Source organism: Gekko japonicus, unplaced genomic scaffold, assembly GCF_001447785.1.
Source record: "Gekko japonicus isolate JY-2015 unplaced genomic scaffold, Gekko_japonicus_V1.1 scaffold984, whole genome shotgun sequence".
NCBI lineage: Eukaryota > Metazoa > Chordata > Lepidosauria > Squamata > Gekkonidae > Gekko > Gekko japonicus.
In genome coordinates this window covers 643,663-666,494 of record NW_015176001.1, presented here as the reverse complement: position 1 = coordinate 666,494, position 22,832 = coordinate 643,663, and the positions used below count along the sequence as shown (strand labels likewise).

Sequence of the window (22,832 nt, the reverse complement as noted above, 5' to 3'; positions counted from 1 at the left end):
CTCTGTCCCTAGCTGCTACTCCCTAAGAGGCAGGACTAGAACTGAGGGGCATGGCTATTCCCAAGGCACCAACAGGAAGGAGAAAAAACTATTTCCTGCCTCCCTAAAGGAACGATGGGAATAACCCATGGAGATGTCCTCCACCTCAGTGGGAGAACAGACATTCGCCTAGAGTGCGAGGCCATCATGGGGGCGCTGGGCCGGGGATGGGTGTGCCACGACGCCCCTCCCCCGGTCCCCAGCCGGCCGAAGCAGACGCGCCGCCAGTCTCTGGCCGCTCGGCCTCTGGATGCTCGTGCTGCAGGTGCCCATGGCCCAGGCTACATTCGCCTAGAGTGCGAGGCCATCATGGGGGCGCTGGGCCGGGGATGGGTGTGCCACGACGCCCCTCCCCCGGTCCCCAGCCGGCCGAAGCAGACGCGCCGCCAGTCTCTGGCCGCTCGGCCTCTGGATGCTCGTGCTGCAGGTGCCCATGGCCCAGGCTGAGGGGGCCGAGCCGGCCGCTGGCGTCCGCGACCCCAGCCCGGGGGTGGCGTGGCTTCGAGGGCACAGACCCTCTGGCTGCCGTGGCTCAGCCTACCAGATCAGCTGCCGGAGCTCGGCCGAGATGGGCGTGCGGGCGGTGGGCAGCGAGACCCCCCCCCGAGGCGGACCTCTTGCCCCCACCGCTCTCCCCAGCCGAGGACTGCTGTACTCGCCACCCACACTGGGCAGTCGCGCAGCAGGAGGAGAACGAGGAGGCCAAGACCCACACCATTACCACCTCCCCCGATAGCCGCTTCCGGAAACTGCTGCAGACTCTGAGGGCTTTGGAGCGCCTGCCAAGCGTGCGTTCCTCGGGGTCCCAACAAGCCCCGATGCTGCTCTTTCGGGACTGGGGCCTCCGGCCCGGGGGGGGGGGAGTGCGGGGCGGTGAAGGATGGCGGGCTGGGGAGGAGGACATGGAGGTGTGCCACCAGGGAGTCCTCCCGGGCAGCCCCCTGGGAAGTTGCGGGGGGGCGGGACAGAGGTGAGTGGGGCCGGGAAGTACACGTCCAACCAGGCCGGATCAGAAGCAGGTGGGGGGTGTTCGCGTGTTGCTGCTGCTCGGGTTGCTGATTCTGGGGGAGGGGAGTGTCTTTATATTTATACAATCTCCTCCCGTGAGCTCTCATTTTTGATATACACACTTACAATTTCAGCAGAAGAGAGGACACCACGACGGAGACAGAAGAGGCCGCCATGGCGGCCGAGCCCATCCAAGGCTGCAGAACCAAACCAGCTGGGAGGAACACACCTACGGGCGAGAAGCACGGGAGCATCACAGGAAGGAAGCCTGTTTAATGAAATTAGGCAGGGCAAGTGTGCAGTGTTTCATGCAGGAAAACCACAGAGGGAAGAGACCCAAATATAAGACAGGCCGTCGTGTGGGGGAGTTATTCTGACTGGGCAAATGTGGGGAGGATGTATGTGACAGAGTACAACTGAGTAAGAATCAGTGGTGTAAGGATGTGGCACAAGTGTGTGTGGCGAGAACCAGACACTCCATTTTGTAATGCTTGAACGAGAAACCCACTCTCCCCTTGACCCAACCCTGCTTCAGGTAGCATCTAAGCCAGGTGTCCGTCACCAGTATAAGTATCTAATGTTTCTTAGCCTGTGCAGAACATGGTTACTGTGAATGCAGCTTCCGGGTCCCTCACGCCACTCCTTCCTAAGGAACGGCCTACTGATACCTACTCCCAAATAACGTGCCGGGGGAAAGACAGGCACCATTATGCAGACGGCCACTGCAAGCCACATACCAGCAGCTATAGGAACTCCAATGAGATTGTAAATGAGCGCAAAGACAAAGTTGATTCGTATCCTTTTAACAGTCTTCCTCGATAAATCTATACTCGCCACCACATCCAGCAAATCATCCTGCCAAATAAACATTTACAAGAAAGGTTTAAGTCACAGATGGGATTCATTGCTGCTTGTAAAGACTAAATACGGCAAATCAAACACTGGGAAGTGACTTCTGAGTATTAACCCAAAAGGAACCTTTACCGCCACACCGGTTCACCTCCTCCATGCCCTGCAGAGCTTATGGTCACCTCCTCCAAGAGGAACTAGTGCCTGCTTCCAGACAGCCCCTCTCTGAGGACAGGCCTCATCCCGCAGTCTTTCGGCGCAGGCACAGAGACCAAAGCCCTGCATACACCCAGAGAGTATCAGTCGTAAAAGAGGCCAGTGTGTCTAAATCACTCCTGCCCCCCTAATCAGAAACAAGGGGCCCAATCCTCTCCTGGCAATGGCTTTGTGGTGTTTTAAAGGGGAAAGCAGCAATTTCCTCAGGCATAACTGAAAAGCCATTTTAGGACATCCACTCCATGGAGCCTTAAGCTTGGGTCCGTCACTCACCTTAATCAAAACAACATCAGCTGCCTCGATGGCCACATCCGTGCCTGTGCCAATCGCAATCCCAACGTTAGCCATGGCCAGGGCAGGGGAGTCGTTGATGCCATCTCCCACCATTGCTACTAGCTTCCCTTCTTCCTGCAGCTGCTTCACTTTGGCAACTTTGTGGGAAGGAAGAACTTCTGCAAACACCTTCATGATGCCAACCTAAAAAACAAAAGGGCCAAGACCCATCAGAAAACTCCCAAGGTACAAGAAAGCTAGGACAGAGTTCAGAGTGGCCATCTGGCTTGACAGAGCCTGAACGCAAGAGCGATAGTCAAAGCAGCGAGAAGGCATCTGGGGGCCCAGCATGTCAGACAAACACGCATTAATTTGTGATAGGACACTGCCAGGCACACATTGGCTGGATTCTGAGCAGAGGTACTCAGGGAATGAGTTTGCTGGAATTTTTTTTATGGTTCCAAAAAACTGACAGACAGACCTCAACTAGTAAATCAGAATCTCCTTCTCAATGGGCACCTTGTTGAGGATCACTAAACTGGCTGGCTGCACTCTTGTCAAAAGGGATGTGGTACCACTTTTGAGAATGGCATCTTACTTCTATTGTGGTAACAGAACAGCTGCCACTTCCTCATATTTATAATTATTTTCTGATTGTTTGAGGCCTGCTTTTCCCATTTTCATCCTTTCTCTATTTAACAACTTATTCTGGAACTTTCTTCTCTTTCAAACTCATCCGACAGTCCACAAGTCTTTTCCAAATATATTTTATTTATTTAAAACATTTCTATGCTGCTTTCCCACCCAAACGGGGTTCTCCAAAGGAGACAAATATCAACATGTTAAAACATTTCAACACTAGAACAGGTTCTAAAATAAAGTATATTTTCAATAAAATACATACAAACACACTTAACACCACAGTGAGGCAGAAGGGCCAATAATAGGGTGTATGCCAGACAAAACTCCCTTTATAGGAGTAGGGATTACAGTCAATTAGTTATGCCCAATTTGCTCATTGCAAAGCTACCCAAATACAATCTGTGTCCTTATTGCTCAGTGACAATTTTACAATATTGTTATTGTTAGATTTTCTTCCATTTCCTTGATTTAAAAAGTTTTGATTGTCATTGGATTTTTTGTTTGGCAAAACACCACTCAGCAAAACAAAGTTTGAGTTTAGTGGCACCTTTAAGACCAACAAAATTTTGTTTCTGGCACACGCGTGCACACGAAAGCTCATTACAGGAATAAAAGTTTGTTGGTCTCAAAAGTGCCACTAGAGCCAAACATCGTTCTGCTCCTTCAGAGCAACACGGCTGCCCACATGAATCTACTACTCAGGTGGTTTTTAATAAACAGAGAAACCATTGGCGCCATTAACATATGCAAAGAATAACCAGACAGATTTACAATTCTATTACATTTTACGGGCCGAACTTTATTTGCCTAAGGCAGCGGAGACCAAATGTCAAGCCTACCTGCTTCCTAATTTACCACCACATACCACTAAAACACACATCTGCTATTTTGATCTGGAGTACCCACACCTTCAGGCTGCATAAGTCTTCAGGAAGTTAACGACTGCGCTGCTGGCCGGACGAGGCAGCTTACCTGGGAAGCAATCGACTTGGCCGTTCTGCTGTTGTCCCCCGTCATCAGAACCACCTCCAAGCCCATCGCCTTCAAGGTGCGGACGGCTAGCTCTGCTTCAGGCTTCACCGTATCAGCAATCGCTACCAAGCCACACAGCTCCCCTAGAAAGACAGACGTCGTTGACAGTTCCATTAGCCCTGGGATGAGTGAACTACAGCGTGGCGTGGAGCTGATACCACTGAACCACCCTCTTAATGAAGACTGATTTGAAACATCCAGAACACTTGTAATATTGTAAATGATTGTTTTATCTTGTTTTTAAATTTGTTTTTATGTACTGGCATATGTGCCCTATTTGTGAGCCGCCCTGAGCCCACTTGCGGGGAGGGCGGGCTAGAAATCTAATGATAAATAAATAAATAAAAATAAATAGTTCTCTTCCACTTTTGGAAAGGCACAGGGAACTTCTCTGTTAGAACAATACTTGGTTTCCTTCAGTTACTCTGTTTTCCTCTCTATAGCCCCAAGTGGCATGCCCCAAATTAAAACATCAGCACCCACAACTGTCTCCTGGTATAACTTTTTCAGAAATCAACTGCTTTCCTCATCTTCTTTTTAATACAAAAAGCACAAAACCAGCCCAGAGACCAAGGGACAACAAGCTCACCATCCACAGCCACAAGAACAGCAGTACGGCCTCTGCATTCATGTTCGGTCATAGCATTATCAACCTCCTTTTTTAGAAGAAGACCATTTCTAGCCATCCATTCCCGATTGCCAATAAGAACAGAATACTTGTGAGACTTCCAGGTCACTGAAAGGAAAACAATACTTCAATTATCTAAACACAAGACATCTATTCAATAACATGTACAACTTCCCATGAATACTAAACATCTGGGAATCTTTCTTAGTGGCAAACACTAGTCAGATTTGAGCAGCCTGTGCATCACTGTACTTGAAACAAAGCTATATGAGCCGAAGAATCGTGTGGTGCCTCTTCAGCTAACTGCACCACCTCATGCTGAAGGAAATGGGATCCAGAGGTCTGAAACTGCCTGCGTGTGATTCACCCCAGACTTCAGCCGGACAATATCGTTTTGCACGTGCAGAGGAACAACTATATTAGAGTCCAGGAGGACCTTTTTGTTGTTGTTCAGTCGCACAGTCGAGTCCGACTCTTCACATCTCCATGGACCACATCATGCCAGGCCCTCCTGTCTTCCGTCGTGCTCCAGAGTTTGCCTAATTTCATGTTTGTTGCATCGATAACACTGTCTAACCATCTCATCCTTTGTCCTCCCCTTCTTCTTTGACCTTCAGTCTTTCCCAGTGAGTGCTCCCTTCTCATTGGGTGGCCAAAGTATTTGCGCTTCAGTTTCATTATCTGGCCTTCCAGGGAACAGTCAGGGTTGATTTCTTTTAAGATTGACTGATTTGATCTCCTCACAGTCCAGGGGACTCTCAAGAGTCTTCTCCAGCACCATAATTCAAAAGAATCTATTCTTCGGCGCTCGGCCTTCCTTATAGCCCAACTCTCACAGCCATACAGTGCTACTGGGAATACCATTGCTTTTACCATACAGACTTTTGTTGGCAGGATGATGTCTCTACTTTTTATTATGCTGTCAAGGTTTGCCATCGCTTTCCTCCCAAGGAGCAGGCGTCTTTTAATTTCATGGCTGCAGTCCCCGTCTGCATTTCCAGGGTATGAGCTTTCGAGAGACAACCCCACCCCCCCCTTCGTCAAGAACAATCTATCTGTTCTATTACAGATCAACCAGGCTGCCCTCTGGAACGCTCTCCATCTGCACGGGGCTTCTGTGGGAAGCAAACACGCTTGCATCATTGCAATGGCCGGGCTTTATTTTAAAGAATCCTTTGAAGTCAACAGCCCATTGCTGAGAAAGGGTCCTCTTTCTGATTCTTGTTTTCAGATCTGGGGTGGAAGATGGCTGCTATTTAATTAACAGTTAACTACACATCCTTAAGAACAAAGTTTGAGTCCAGTGGCACCTTTAAGACCAACGAAGTTTAATTCCCAATATAAGCGTTCAGGTGCACGCACACGAAAGGTGCCACCGGACTCAAACTTTGTTCTGTTGCTTCAGACCAATGTGGCTACCCACCTGAATCTATCCACATACTTAAGAAAGCACGGTGTATGTGTACACGCAACAGCAAGGTTCTAGTCCACTTCATCTGTTGCCGCACCACAGGTTGTGTATCTGATGAACTGAAAAGATTAACTGCAGTAATTTGGTCTGGCATTTAGGTGCCATTTCTAATAGAAACTGAGGATGGGGATCCTGCTGCATGTCAATATCTCAAGAGATAAAAGGTGCAACACAGCCTGAGTCAGGCTCCCAGCTACAGAAGGGCCTCTATACTTTTGCCACCACTGAAAGCAAAACCAAACAGTTACTGTACACATACTTCGCCACTTACTTGGCAACTCTTCATCAATAATCAAGGCAGGCTGCATAGATTCCTCCACCTTCTCCTCCATTTCCACAAGAGCTGCATTTTTGACATTGTTTTCATCAGTGCTCTCCCTTCTGTGTATTAAGGCATCAATATTGGTGACTTTACAACTAATGCCACAGCCTGGGACTACCTGGAAATCAGTACAAGTGCCAAGAACGTCTGTGCCCAATTCCTAAAAAGAAATAGGAGTTGTCAGGTGCTAATCTGGGATTCAGAAACCCTAAACTGACTAAACAAAGCTATCTTGCCAAACAAATATGGCCAAATCAAAAGCTATCATGCAAGTTGAAGAACTAAAACACAAAAACGTATGAGGCTGATGGCGGACATATAAACTCTGCAAATGAAGAAACACTTCAGCAAGGCATCCTGGGTTGGATCCAAAGCTAGATCAGAGACAGGCACATTATTACCTGGATATAGACCCCCACCCCCACCCCATTTGTCCCTTAAACTGCTTGTTGGGAACATTTGCCACTGACCTGAAGTATAAGACAGCAGGCTGATGCAGCCCCAAAATGGTTGGAGGGCCATTAAGAACATAAGAGAAGCCAATGTTGGATCAGGTCAATGGCCCGTCTAGTCCAACACTCTGTCACACAGTGGCCAAAAGAAAGGAATTCAAGGGGGAGAAAGGATGGCCTCTGCATCTACCGAGGGCTCTGACTTGGATGCTGGTGCCGGAAGCGGAATGCCACCTCCTCCAAGCCACAGCCTTCAAGTGGGGACAGAGATCCAGAAGGCAGCTTTTATGAGAAAAGATCTGCTCATGCCTGGCTTAGGCCCAGAGGTCCCCTCTCCCATGAATCAAGTTGGACCAGGCAGAGATATAAATCTTCTTGCAACTGTTTGCTCACCATAGTAGGTCACCACTTGACAAGCTGTCTTCCTTACCTGCCCTCAAAATCTTAAGGATGCCATCGATTTACCACTCTACCTGTTTGCAGTGTTTTGTTACAGCTGTTCCCAGTGGGTGCTCACTGCTGCTCTCTGCAGTCCCTATTAATGCCAAAATCTTGGTGCGAGGCATCCGGTTACTCTCCACAAGGATCTTGACCTGCATGACCACTGGAGTTCCATGAGTGATAGTCCCTGTCTTATCGAAGACCACCACTTTAACCTGCAAGACGGGACAACACAGCATTCATTACTTAAAGGTCAAGCACATGTAGTTTGGACTGAGGATGAGACCGATGTATTTCTGAACAGATTGCGACATTAATTTTTGGCTGAACCAAAACATGCCTCCCACACCAAATTTCTTACCTTGTGCGCCATCTCTAGTGGCTCTCCACCTTTGATCAAGATGCCATTTTGTGCTCCAACACCAGTACCCACCATCACAGCTGTCGGGGTTGCCAGTCCCAATGAACAAGGACAGGCAATACACAGCACTGTAATGGAGGCTTGGAAAGCAAAGCGGATTACCACTTCAGTCCTGGAAATGCTCTTATTGTATCCCTGTTGACAAAAGAAGAAGAGTTGCAGCTCAGGATTCGAGCAGGGCTAAGAGAGCTGGACCACACACCTTGGCTGGACTGAGTCATCACGCCAGGCCCCGGGGGAGAAGGGAGAGTAGCCATGGCCCTGCACGAGCCCTCCTCCGTACTTCACTCCCCACTCCTGACAAAGGGCATCCCAGGGGATTTGCAAGAGAACCTGATCGCTGTTCAATAAATCTTGGACGGCCTCAGAGCCATGTTGATAATTGCTAGGGCACTAGGTAAGTTCCCCTAATTTAATACACTGACGTCATCATGCTGTGAAATCTGCTTTGCTGTTATATTTGTTTTGTGATATTTGATACATGCAGTTCCGGTTTAATTTTATTAAAGAGAGTGAAGCAACCTCGAAGAAGATGAATTGGAAACATGCATAAAGTCCTAGGATGCCCGTTGTTGCTCTGATTACACTTTGGACATGGTGGAGTGGAAAGTGAAGTGCTGATGAGGATTGGTCTCATGATTTAGAGAACTGGACACTTACATTTTTCCTCATCACTGTGTTACAAGTTTTTGATGTTTGCTGTTGTATAATGATTTTGGAAAGGCTATTTTGGAAACTGTATGATAATTTTCGTGATTTTTGGCATAAGTAATAGATAAATAATATACGTCATCGAATTGTAAGACAGTAGTGTTGCATTGTTTGATTAGCAACTGCTGTGGTGCTGTTGCCGTGTTTATTCAGATTTGTTCCACAACTGATGACTGTCTGAATTTTAATTAGAATCTGTTTTTATTGCATTCATTCATATTTATAAGCTTTATTGTCTATATTTTAATGCTATGTTTCTGTATTCTGCAAACCACCCTGAATCCTCTGTTGAGGATAGGGAGTAGGTTATAAATTGAATAATAAATATAGAATAATCTATAGAGTATGCCATTTATACATTCATAGAAAATAACTACATAAGACACACACTTATAAAAACCTGGTCAAAAGCAGAAAGGAAGTTCAACCACTAAGAACATCACTGCCGGTACAGATGCCTTCTTTGCATTTTTAAATACACTCATGGATAAAGGAGGCTGCTGTTCCGCAGATGACATGGATGTTTAAGCTTACTGTACTGCCCTGCTCTCTACTGGGAAGAAAAACTGAGCAACCAAGCTCCACCCCATTGAGAACACCACCCTGGTGACAGCTGCCATCCCCGGCAGGGCACAGACAGGCAAGTGGGCCGCAGTGGCTCAGGAGTAGCCCTCTGGCCGTGCTGGCTCCCAGCAGCCTGAGGGAGGCTGAGGAGGAGAAGGCACTCAAAAACAGCATCAGCTGGCAGCGAAGGCTGTCAGAAGCCCAATAATGGCGGGATGCATCCCTGCCCACCATATGGCCGGAGAGGGAGGCTGAGAGCACACGCCTGAAGGCACGGGACACAGTGGGGGGGAGGGGGGGGGGAGCTTGCCCTCCGGGGGATGCCAGTTCACCAAGCATTCTGGATATTCAAGTGCTGGATAAGAAAGCACTTACAGGATACCTTTCACGAAAACTGGATCACTGGCTGATAGCACAGGGAAAATTGTCTGCGCCTTAAAAGCACACAGATGGAAAAGAGGAGCAATTCTGCTTCCTATGTCTGAAAGTTATCTCACATGTTCTACGACATTTGCTGCTACCATAATACAGACGAGTACTGAAGGCCTACAGAGACTGTACAGTAGATACGAAAAATATTCAAGCCAAGCAACCTGCAATTAAACAGATCTCTGCCACAAAAAACTCCCCGTTCCCACACACATTTCAGAATAATAACTAATAGCCACTTACAGGAAAATAGGTTTCCACAATTTCAAAATCGACAAACCCAATCACTATCCAGGCAAAAAGTGTAACCACGGAAACACCAACGATAAAAGGAACAAAGTAGCCACTAAGTTTGTCCGCAAACTGCTGAATCGGGGCCTAAGAAGAGGAGAAAAAGAAGATGTAATCCATTCCTGTACGTCCTCTTTGTGGAGTGAGGAGTTCTGGGGGTCTCTTTCTGCAGATGAGTGATTTTTATTTAGATCTTATGTAAGCTTTGCTGTAACAGGACTCGATGCACCTAATCTGAATTGATCTGCTGCTGGCATACCAAGCAGTATGATCAAGTGGTTAAGCCTCCCAACCCAAAGGACTTGGTATAGTAATTAAGTATGCACTGATGCCAGTGAGAATTAAACACACAGTTAAAAATTAAGCCACATGGTTGCTGCACTGAATCATGACAAAAAATGAGATGGGAACTTTACTTCCTCGTTCATTACTGTCGCTTACTGAAAGTACCTTTGAGGTCTGTGCTTCTTCCACAACTTTTCTGGTAAAGAGTCGTATCAGCTCCAACATGAGTTGCAGAAATCAGCAGGGACCCATTCTGATTAATGGAACCTGCAATGACTGTACTGCCAGGTTTTTTAGCCACAGGCATTGCTTCGCCTGGATAAAACAGAAGGCCAGAAAAATGTGAGTAAACAACATGACCCACTGGATCAGACCAGTGGTCTATCTAGTCCCGCATCCTGCCTCACACAGGGGCCAGCCAGTTCCTCTGGAGGGCCAACAACAGGGCAGAGAGGCCGAGGCCTTTATAAGAACATCAGAAGAGCCCTGCTGGGTCAGACCAGTGGTCTACCTAGTCCAGCATCCTGCCTCACACAGTAGCCAGCCAGTTCCTCTGGAGGGCCAACAACAGGGCACAGAGGTCAAGACCTTCCTGTGATGTGGCTTCCTGGCACTGGGATTCAGAGGCTGACTGCCTGTGAACATGGAGATTCCCTTTAGACACCATGGCTAAATTGCCATATCCTCCATGAATCTGGAGCTGCGGTGGCTCAAGTGGTTAAGACGCTGAACTGCAGGCTGTGGAAGGTCGGTAGTTCAGCAGTTCGAGACCCGAGTGAGCTCCCGTCTCTAGTTCCAGCTCCTGCCAACCTAGCAGTTCGAAAGCAAGAAATTGCAAGTAGATAAATAGGTACCACTTCGGTGGGAAGGGAACAGCGTTCCGTGCGGCTTGGTGTTTAGTCATGCCGGCCACATGACCAAGGAAACGTCTTCGGACAGTGCTGGCTCTTCGGCTTTGAAATGGAGATGAGCACTGCAACCCTAGAGTCGGATTCGACTGGCTTTCGAGCAAGGGAACCTTTACCTTTTACCATGAATCTGCCTCATCCTCTTTTAAAGCTGCCTGTGCCTGTGGCCATCACTACATCCTCTGGCAGTAAATTCCAGATTTTAATCATTCTATGTGTAAAGAAGTATTTTTGTTTGTGTGTGTGTGTGTGTCTTGAATCCACTGCCCATCATGTTCGTTCGATGGCCTTGAGCTCTAGTATTTTGGGAGACAGAGAGAAAAATATTTCTGTCCACTCTACCCTGTGACTATTTAATAAACCACTATCATGTCTCCCCGACTGGGGCATTTCTTGAAATGTGTGCATTTCCCCGTCTCTCCCAAATCCTAACACACAAACCTCCACGCTACACAAGAGCCAGCCATCTTCTCTATGCTCCTGGGAACAAACATAACGCCAGTCCGCTTGCCTGTGATGAGTGATTCATCCACCATGGAGTGCCCTTCAATGACACGGCCGTCTACTGGGAATTTGCCTCCTGGGACCACTTTGACAATGTCACCGCGCTGGACCAGTTCTACGTCAACTTGCTCTTCACTGAGAAAACAATGTAAAAATAGAATCCAGCTAATGATTTCAGCAAGGCATTTCAATATTGCTCATTTCTGCACACTGTGTTATGCTGTCTCTCTCTGATACCCACCTCTGCCATGAAACTTTTGGCCTGATTTATTAGTTCTGTTCACCCAGCTGAAATTAAGCCCATGCTTACGCAATTGCTATCTGTGCCTCCCCCTCTCTTTGTTTTCTCCCCCCACAGTTTAGACTGCAAGCTGACCAGGGCGGGGACCTGTCTTCTATGTTATCTCACCAGGAACTGCGTGCTACATACAAAAGTAAATAAGCACATAACATGCTGCATTAACCTTCCTTCATTCCTTAATTTAAAAGGTCAAAGCATAATACCTCACAAGGCTGTTGTCTGGGCCTAAGGTAACAATAGTAGCTTCTGTTGCTTGTAGTGAAATTAATTTTGCAAGGGCTTCTGATGTTTTACCCTAAAACAAAAACACACACGCACAAACACAAAACAGAGGTGCACTTTATATTTAAGCAGTATTTAAGTGTCACTGCAAACTATGAAGTTACACATAAAAACTATTAAATGCAGCCTAGCCAGGAAAGAGATTTTTAATTAAGTTATAAGCAAACACAGTGCTTTTTCCTGTTCTTTACTTGGGGGTAAAGACAGACACATGCTCTCAGGTTTGGTGGCAGCATGCATCCCAAGGCATTTATTTCCAGGGCAGTGAATACATGTTCCAAGTGACTTCTGTTTCACTTAAAATGGTATGACTCTGTGCCCTTGGATTCCTACCAGCAGCTCCTGTATCAGGCAGTTAAATAGCTCAAGACAATCCCTAGAATCAACAGAAGTCATTGCATCTTTCAAAGCTCTAATGGGAGGAATATTTAAACAGGCTATTGGGCTTGAATTTGGGAGCTGATAAACAAAATCTTCCCTAGGGTCAAAACTACTGTTCCCATTGATTACAGTTAATCCAAATCTGGCAGCAAACTGGATCAGTAAGGAACCTGCAAAATTTATTATCTGGTCCTTGAAAATCTGTTTCCCACCAGGAAAGGTGGGTAATGAAAATCAAATTGTTACCACTTAAGAGTTGGGCAGAAGCTCACAAAAAGTACCTAACTGAGCATTTAAGTCAGTGGCTACAAAAACCTGTGAATAAAAAGACTCTAAGTGGGTTCAGAAGGCGGTGTCCTTATTACAAAATTGGGGAGGTTTATAAAAATTAATCAGGGTAACTTCAGCAAGGATGGATTGAATTAGGATTGAAAGAGCAATTGACAGCAGTGATGTGAGCCATGTGCCTTTTAGGTCCTCCTCTAGGACTTCCTTTTTTATCCCAGAACTCGGATGGAAAATTAAATACAATCAGGGAAACAGACAAACGTGGTATACCAGGTCTCCTGAAAGATTTTAACTGCTGGAGAAGTTCTAGACTGAGGAGTTCCTCCTCTCCCCCACCCATCCTCCAATAGTAAAAAAACATGGTTTTAATAGTTTTCCCAGAGCTCCTTGAAGCTATGAAGCTGCCTAACACTGAATCAGACCCCCCCCCCCGGTCCATCAAAGTCAGTACTGTCTACTGAGACTGGCAGCAGCTCTCCAGGGTCTCCGGCAGAGAGCTCTTTCACACCACCTACTACCTGATCCTTTTAACTGGAGATGCCAGAGACTGAACCAGGGACCTTCTGCATGCCAAGGAGATGCTCCACCACTGAACCACGGCCCCTCCCCTTCTTAAATGCCAATTCGATTAATCTTGGCTTCTTGGACAGGAACACCTGAATACCTGGCATGAGGCAGGAGAGGATGCTGCAGCAGGCCTGGTCAAGGGTAACAGGATCCAGGCACCTCAATGCCTGCCAGTCTAAATCTCAATTTTTTGTGGCACTCAGAATTTAGACCAGTCGGGAAGCAACCTGACAAAGATGATTCAATCATGCCCTGAAGTTGAGTTAAGGGATGAAGGATATCTGAGTATGGTGGGCTGATTTTCGCCCCCAATTGCCCTATCATTAATGAAAGTTCATTTGTCATTTAATGTCTGAACCTTAATCCGCGCATGCTGTCGGCTAAAAGCGTCATGTAACTAGCTGAACTGCTAGGAGGAAGCCCCAGTTAAATGAGCCCGGAAAGCTTTGAGAGGTCTGCATCAGATCCATGAGCAGCCGCCTTTCCTGCTTACCTTTGCCACGTGCTCCAGCCACCGCCCCAGCGCAATGAACACGAAGAGCATTGGCGGTGTGTCAAAGAAGGTCACTGGATTGACCTTTGCCTTCTCACCCATGGCAACTAGAAGGACCACCAAGGAGTACACAAAGGCAATGGTGGTTGCCAAAACGATCAGGACGTCCATATTGGCAGCCCGATGCTTCAGGGCTCTGTAGGCTTGGATGTAGAAATGCCAGCCTCCAAACAACTGTGAGGAGAACCAACAGCAACAATGACATTCCACTGCTGAAGGCAGAGCCTCAGGGCGCATGCAACTGGCCAAAGCTATCATGCAAATCACAGTGAATTTGACTGGAGAATTTGTGAACAGCCTTTCTCCTATTGGGTTCAGCCATGAGAGGCCACTGGGGGACGTGGCTCGCTTCTCACTCAACTGGTGGCACAGTGATGAGAAAATCCCACTGCAGCCCAATGAAAAATTTGTAACAGAGACTAAAAAAGATTTTCAAATGTTCTTTAAACAAAATATTCAGCCAGATATTTCTATTAGAGTGGTATGGGATGCACTTAAGGCTTATGCCAGAGGCTTGATAATTAGAGAAACTGCACATATTAGAAAACAAAAGACAGAAAAACTTATACAAATTAAGGATCAAATTACCAAAATGGGTTTCACCACCAGAAGCACTTACAAACCCAAATTTGTTTCAAAAAATGCACTGTTAAGATACGAAGACTTGCTGGACAATAAAAATAAATTAAAACCAACAGAAAATCTTTTTAAAAAGAATCCAACGTAGGTTGGTGAGAAAGAGTTCAAATAGAATCAAGATATGTTAAAGATAAGCAAATAGGTTTCTACTAAAAATGACAGAAATAGACAAGATATTGTTGTATACTGATGAGAAATTAAGAAACTATATGTAATAATGTTAGAAAATAAAACACAATGAAATAGTTAAAAATTCTATGGTCCAATGGGCACAATATTTGGGCCATAATATTGGTCACAGGTTTGGAAAACAAATGTAAAAATCACTAAAGCAACTTCATATAAAGAAATTATTTATAAAATGTTTTATAGATGGTATATTACTCCAGGTAAATTATCCTGAACTACCTAATGACTGTTGGAAATGCCAAAAAAAGTTGGTTCTTTTTTCATATGTGGTGGACCTGTGATAGAGTTAAAAAATATTGGTCTTGAATTCATGAATTGTTACAAAAATGTTAAAATGTACTATACCCTATATTCCAGAATTGTTTTTATTGAATATATTACCTGATAATTATACAAAGTAAGATTCCTATCTTATTATACATGTACTGACAGCTGCAAGAATATTATATGCCAAATATTGGAGAAAAATGAGGTACCTTCAAAAGAAAAAATTATGAATAAAATACCGGAAACAGCAGAGATGGACAAATTAATTTTAATTTTGAGAGGACAAAATGAAGGAAACTTCGAGAATACTTGGACAAGGTTTTATAAATGGATCGAAGAATATAATCAATAAAACATATGGACATACAACCGAATCAGAAGAAGACATGAACTATAATTTTTTAGTTATGAGCAAAGATTTATTCAAAAATATATGGTGGAAAAATAAAAAATATAATAAGACAATGTATGAGGTAACTTAACAGACAAATAATGTTGTAAATGGAATCCCCAAATTTTTGTCTGTCTGTCTGTTTCTTTCTTTTTTGTTTGTCTTGTATAAAAAATAAAACTGTTTATATATAAAAAATGAAAATCCCACTGCAGCCCAGCCTCAAGAAAGCAAAGCATAGGAAGAGCAGCAACAACAAAAAGTTTTCAAAGGAGAGACAACCCAAACAAAGATTAATTGTCCAACTGTATGCGGTTACTGCAGCCTAAACCCACTGAAACCAGCAGGTTTAAGAGTGGCGTGTCTCTACAGAGGATGGCACTGAAAGTGCAGACCCCCCCCCCATTCCTGCCAGTTCTTTCACTGTAATGCAGAAAAGCAAGCTCCCTCCCCTCCAGCAGGATGACTGGCCCCTCCCGGAGAGGCTCCTTTTCACTCAGAAGCAGCTACAAAGACAGCCCTACGCTGCCGCCGCCACCGCCGCTAACTTCTTCTATGACAGAGCAAGTGTTTATTCTTACTGCTGTAACCTCTGGGAATTTTTTAAAATAGTAAAAGTGCAGGGCATATACATTTTAGAAAGGAACAAATCCAGTACTGGAAACAAACATGCATTGCTGTTTTCAGTTTTCTATGGAGAGGGGGAAGAATATGGGATTAAGTACTCACTGCCATTTTCTAGGCGGCGGAATGATAGAATGAAGGCAGGCATATAACTCAGGGTTTTGATTCAAACCCTTTTGCTGGCATGCTGATTGATCCAAAAGGGATTTATAGATGGACTGAAGCTAGGCAAACAGCCTCATAGCAGTATCATTCAAAAGGGATTCTGATTTCTTAAGCAGAGCACAGTCTGCAGACAGGTTATTTAAGTATGACCGTTGAGCACACTGTACTTGCCTGCACAGGGACACACAGTAAAAAGGAAAGCAAATTCATCACTGACAATCCAGGACAGATCTGGCGCTCCAGGAACATAGATGAGTGATATGCTTCTATTTCCTCGTGGGTCATGTTTGTTTGCTTGTGCATAGCTGACAAGTGACTGTCCATTACCATCATATAAATCATGAGCCCCATTACAGGGATGCAGAAAATCAGGCTGATGACAAAAGACCGCTTCCATCTTAAGACACAAAAGAAGATGTGCGAAAAAGTCATCACACTGTGAGAAATCATTCAACGCTTGAAAAATAAGACTGTGGTTTCTGGTACAGATCGGGGCCATCTACCAGGAGCCACTTAAGATGCCACGCTGGCCCAATCTGGACTGGGGCTGAGGGCCACACCCACAAACCCACTGCTGGAGAAGATCAAACAAAATGTAATGCTGCCCCCCTACAAGGACATCAGGTCTTGAAGACGACGGCTGTATCTACAAAACTATTTACTAGCAACATTTTAAAATAACCTTCAGGTTTAATTCTTATGAGATCAAAACAAGGATAAAAATACTTACTGCCTTATTTCTTGTTTGTGATCTAAGTGACTGGCAGATCTGTCCTTCTTTACTAGCGAAGCAGTAAACCCTAAACTCTAGAAGAAGACGACAAATAAAGTATTTTAGTACACCAGAGATACTCAAAATACCTCACCTTGAAAACTGAGGCGGTACATGGGCTGGGCACAGGAAAAAAGAAATATTCTGTCAGAAAAGAAATTCAAAAGTTTAGGTATTTGGTAAAAGAGTTGCAAATGTCAAAGTCAGAACATTAAAGACGCTTTGGACTTTCACTTGTACTGGAGCATCCGAGTATGATGTGCTCACGGGGTCCCGTTTGCCTTCATGATGCACCTTCCATGCCCACGCGAGGCCCAACCAGCTCTGCATCTCCTGCTCGGGCCACTGCCCAAAGCTGCATTTCTTCCTGGGGAGTTCACCCCTCCCAGTTAATTTTGTTTTTCGTATGCTCTCGAAATCCACTCACAAGACAACTTACCTCTATGATCTGTAAAATATCCCGGGGGCCAACAATCTCAGGATCATACTTAATATGGGCTTTGTTGGTTGCAAGAGCCACCGAGACGTACAAAACTCCTTTCTTTTTCATAAGCGTGGACTCTATTTTATGAACGCACGAGGCACATGACATTCCTCTCACCTGTGAACAACACACTTTTTATTGTTTGCTGAACAGAGTGCCTTGATGAATAATTTTACAAGCATTAATAGTCAAACTGAGAAAACAGAGATGGCCATGTTCCAAAATAAAGACGGCTTGTGCTGCTGACTTCACAGTTTTGAACACACAGCTGTTTTATTGTACTGTTTCAATTTATATACTGCCTCATGCACTGCAGTAGAAGAGTAGCATATATATAAGAAATACAGGAATATAAACAGATACATGCTTCAGGGATTTATACCCAGCTGGCCAACAGAGAGCACTGTTGATCTTCTACTCAATATGAAGTGTGTTAACAGAACAGGGAAAGGTATACTTGCACATTCTACATAGCTAGACTAGCTGGCACACCCATCGTGTACACATTTCCTGAGGACAAGCTGGAATTTAGGGACAACCAGCGCACACTTCTGCCTATGTTATTTCCCCAGTATCACTGATGCCACTAATTCCCACAGTCTCTCGAGTGAGAAAACAAGGCTCCACTACTGTGGGTTAAACCACATGTGACAGGGAGGCAACCACCATTTTAAAGCCTAAAATAGGTGCATTAAAAATTCTGCGAGGGCCTGATCCGCTGCACAGCGAGAGGAGGCACTCCCCACCCCATCCCCTTCCTTTTCAAGTACCAAAACAGCTGCAGGGCACCAGAAATTAGGCCCTATCAATCGAACTTCCAATCCCATGTTGTAGAAAGAGGTTATTTGCTCTGGAAGCTGCAGGTGTAAAACTCTAGTGGTTAAGTGCGCGGACTCTAATCTGGGAGAGCCGGGTTTGATTCCCCACTCCTCCACTTGCACCTGGGCTGGATGACCTTGGGCAAGCCGTAGTTCCTGCACAGCTGTTCTTGAAAAAGAGCCGTTTCTGTCAGAGCTCTCTCAGCCCCACCCACCTCACAGGGTGTCTGTTGTGGGGAGGGGAAGAGGAAGGAGTTTGTAAGCCGCTCTGAGACACCTTTGGGCAGTGAAGGGCCATGGGGTATAAATCCAATCTCTTCTTCTTCTCTGGCAAGAAAAGGAGGCGCTGGGGGGGGGAGCTGATGTGTGAGTAAAGAGAACCTCTGTCTTAGCAACAGGCAAAAGGACTCCAAGTATGTTAGGCATTCCTATGAAAAAGATTCTAATGGCCTTGGAAGCAGAAGCCTCAAAAGAGATAATCTGGTCTCCTTTGAAATTCAGAAGTGCTCTTAAAACAATGCTGTAAGGCAAACCAAGTGAGGCCATTTCTCTGTTTACAACAAAATGAAATGGACTGTGGGCACACTTGAGAGTCGGCTCCACGGAAGCCAATGGGACCTGCTTCAGTACAAACCTGCACAAGAACAGACTCTGCATCCATCCCCCACAGGTTTCCAACCTAACAAAAAAGGGATCTGAACCAATAACCTATTTGCCTAAAGCTACCTGCCTTTAATACCTGTATGTGCACAAAAAAGCTTGCTAGAAACCTGAATTACAAAAAATGCAACTGGTGATGGATTTGTTTTTGTTACAATAATCTGCTTACTACAAGTTCCAGGACGCCATCTCCTTCATCGTAGTTCTCCAAAACTGTAGCTCCAAATCCCAGCTCTCGAATCAACTCTGCCACGGATGATGGCTGGATGATGGAAGGATCATATCTCACTTCTGCTTTGCCCGCCATCAGTGCCACAAGGACAGAGTGGACGCCTAGAAACAAAAACGCAACAGTGCAAAATTTATGGAAGAACTGATGGCGGCAATGTGCGATGGACAGAGCGAACCAGATAAATGTGTTTAGAAGTATTTATATCCTGCCTTCCACGTCATGAACCCTTGGGGCACCTCCACTCTTCCTGGCAGAGTCTTTTATCCGTGCCGATCTGCAGGTCAAAACTGCCAGTGCCTCATCGGGGGCTTTTTCCTATGGAACAGCCTCACAGAACAGTCTGCTTGGAAGGCATCTACCATCTTAATTTTTTATGAAGGTGAAAGAGAGCACTTTTTAGGAGAGCAAATTGAGGGCAATTCTGCTCTTTATTGGCTTTTTATTCTTAATCCGGTTATTATGGATTTTTATAATTCTCATATATATTGAAAACTGATTTGTTTTTAATTCTTTTTGTAAGCTGCAATGAGTACATTTTAGAAGAAAAGTGAGATGAAACCTTTTAAAATAAATAAATAAATATATACCTACGGCTGTAAATAGAACATATAAACAGTAACAACTTCAATCAGCAGAAATATATGGCATCCATCAGACAAGCAAGGCCCTCGTGCAGATAAAAAAGTCTGCAGGGGGGGGATACATGGCATTGACAGATACTTCTGCAGACTCAGATCTGCAGAAAAACGCAAAACGTTAAAGGGGTAGAAAACAAAACTACACAAGACAACCTCGGCCTGTGCATGACAGGACAGTTACCTCACAGCCAAAATTTGCCCAGGAAGCCAATCATGATGAGGCATTCCCTATCACCAGGTGATGATTTGCCAGGCCAGAAAAACATGGCAGCCGTGGAAAGGGTGGGAAGGAAGAGGAAGAAGGGAGGGGGAGGGAGGAGAGACAGTGCAGTTGGGGGAGAGAGCAAGAAACAAGGTGGGAAGAGAAACAGCGCAAAAGTCAGCAGGGGCAGGAGGAAGCATGCAGAGGGGGGGGGAACGAGCAGGCAGCGAGAAGCCCGACAAAGAAGAAAAAGAGGGAGGGAAGTGGGGTTGGAGCAAGAGGAGAAGAAACAGGGGGCAAGCCTGACTGGGTGGGTGAGATTTTCACTCCCAGCCCTGGCAGGTCCCCTTCTTTTAATAAACCAGCTGTCCTGGGGGAAAGAACTTCTCTTTGCCTGACTCCAAGCCCTGATGGAGCCAAACGAATCCTCTCCTGAATCAAGTGCCACTGCCTGGGCTTCCCGTGCGGCTCCCGAGCACCCTCCAATGTTCCCTGGAGGCTTTGCTCCCTCTGAGGGCGGGCATCGATCCCGACAGCAGAAGGCAGATATTTTGGCCCTGGACCACTTATGGCTTTAAAGGCCCAAACAAGCCCACAGCCTAACTAGGAGTTTTGCTTTCGGTAACCCATCATATGAGACTAGATGCGTGACAATGAGGGGAAATACCTGGAGATTTTGGGGGGTGGAGCCTGAGGAGGGTGGGGTGGGACTTCAGTGGAACCCACCTACCAAAGTGGCTGTTTTCTCCAGGGGAACTGCCCGTTGTTGCCTGGGGATCAACTGTAATAGCAGGAGATCTCCAGCGACCACCAGGAGGTCGGCAACCCGAGTGACAATCCAATAAAAAGGCCTTCTTGGTTGTCGCACCAAAACTGTGGAATACTCCCTCCCCAGAGAGACTGGTCTGTCCCCTTCTACAGTTACCTTCCACTAGCAGGAGAAGACCGGTCCGTTTTTATATGGCTTTCCTTCAGTGACCCCCTCCTTCCTGTTTTCAACTGCTGTTTAGATACAGGATGGAAAGGTGGGATAAAAATGTTTTAAGTAAATACAACGGTGGCATAAAATTGGAACTGCACTTTCCCACTACAGAAAAGGCCCTGCCCTCCTAATTACCAGCCTTACCTCTGGGATTGGGGAGCTAAATAGTAGAATCTGTGATGTAGATTTTAAATTGGGGAAAGCTTACTTGGGGAAAGCTGGTACTTAAGGTGCCCGTGTCAGAGGTGAAGAAGAGGAAGAGGAGGAAGAGGAAGAAGAGATTGGATTTATACCCCGCCCTCCACTTGGAGTCTCAGAGTGTCTTATAAACTCTTTTTCCTTCACCTCCCCACAAAAGACACCCTGTGAGGAGGATGAGGCTGAGAGAGCTCTTTTGAGAACTGCTCTTTCAAGAACAGCTGTGACAGAACCATAGCTTACCCAAGGTCATCCAACAGCTGCAAGTGAAGGAGTGGGGAATCAAACCCGGTTCTCCCAGATTAGAGTCCACGCACTTAACCACTACACCAAACTGGCTCTAAACGTACATATCGGTAGACTGAATTGTCTATTTCATTTACATAGAATCACAGAGTTGGAAGGGGCCATACAGGTTGTCATCCAGAAAACCTAGCCCGTGGTCCATAAATCCAAATCACTCCTGCCAACACCACCAACGCAGCCAATGGTTCACCTCCATTATCGTCTGTTCCTGTCGTATTGCCCTTCTTATGACAGGAAGGATCAAAGAGAACACCACCTGTGCCCTCATTCCCTTCAGCTTCCTCCTGAGAGCTTCATAGTCAGCCTTAATACTTTCAATGGTGTTCACATCCATGCCGTTGATTCCCACATGGACCACTAGTGGTGTTTCCATCTCTGCCTCCACTGCAAGGGCCTGGAATTGATTCCTTAGTTCTAACCGCATTGAGTGCCATCTTGCTCGATGCCTTTGGGGTCTTGCTGTACCGCTCTGAGGAGTCTCGTTACCACACTGTTTTCCCTTTGACTGGTCTCTCCTTCTCTATACAGGACATCAAGGCTTCTGTTAACGAGCTCCTCCCCTTCCTTGATCTCACGGAGGGTAGTAATCCTTTCCTCCAGGCTTTGAACCTCCCCCTCTAAGAGTCCTATCAACTCACACTTCTGACAAGTGTGGTCCATCCTGTCCTCAGGGAGGATGACAAATGTGGCACACTCCTCACAGGTGACCGGAAATGGTCCGTGAGCCTTCATCATCACTTCCCAAGTGGATTCTTTCACCAAGAAATACCTTGGTGTGTTGATGTACTCTGAAACTTAGAGAACTGACCAAATGGCTACCTGACCAAAAGGGGTAACAAGCACAACAATGTAAAACTTTCTTAAGGAGGGGGGGAATGGACTGAGCGGATAGTGATGTTCTCCTTTGATGTATTTGAAACAAAGCGAGAAAAAGTTTTGTCTCTTTGGAGCACACTTTAAGAACTTTCTAAAAGTAAACAAAAAAGAAAAGATGTCGGAGCTGGGCAAAAGCGAGCGGAGAAGAAGGGAGGGACTTCCGTCTGGGCGTTTGCTTGTGTGTGAGAGCCGGCTGTTTAATGTTTGGACTGTTTATGGCTGTGAATCCGAAGGGAGTTTTGTAAAACGGAAAAGTTTGAACTGTGACAGCGAGGAGTGCCTGGCAAGCGCTTATATAAGTCAACAGTTGCGAGGAGGACCCAGTAGAGAGTTTGGGAGCGGATATAAAAGCGAAAATGAAATTAATACCATTCTCAAAGCGGGGGACCTCCAGTAATGGCATGAAAGGAAGAGGATTTATAGTGCATGAACTGAGAGTGTTAACAGCAACCCGAAGGAGGATCGAACAAGCCGGAAGGAGAAGACAACAGAGGAAGCTCCTCCACGTCAGCGACAGTAAAAGTACCCAGC

At 45.9% G+C, this 22,832-nt stretch overlaps 1 protein-coding gene across 1 annotated transcript in view; it reads right to left on the bottom strand.

Annotated features, from left to right (window-relative positions):
- The window catches only part of ATP7A (ATPase, Cu++ transporting, alpha polypeptide), a gene marked incomplete at its 5' end in the record, with an annotated part of 44,898 nt that overhangs the window by 6,530 nt on the left and 15,536 nt on the right, over window positions 1-22,832 (bottom strand). Inside the window, 18 exon segments of the mRNA XM_015426441.1 lie at window positions 1,174-1,276; window positions 1,785-1,902; window positions 2,386-2,589; window positions 4,000-4,142; window positions 4,649-4,795; window positions 6,430-6,640; window positions 7,406-7,588; window positions 7,735-7,929; window positions 9,742-9,876; window positions 10,240-10,270; window positions 10,272-10,389; window positions 11,494-11,621; window positions 11,991-12,082; window positions 13,799-14,032; window positions 16,305-16,530; window positions 16,864-16,940; window positions 17,345-17,506; window positions 19,037-19,200. Coding sequence (XP_015281927.1) covers window positions 1,174-1,276; window positions 1,785-1,902; window positions 2,386-2,589; window positions 4,000-4,142; window positions 4,649-4,795; window positions 6,430-6,640; window positions 7,406-7,588; window positions 7,735-7,929; window positions 9,742-9,876; window positions 10,240-10,270; window positions 10,272-10,389; window positions 11,494-11,621; window positions 11,991-12,082; window positions 13,799-14,032; window positions 16,305-16,530; window positions 16,864-16,940; window positions 17,345-17,506; window positions 19,037-19,200 — 2,671 coding nt within the window.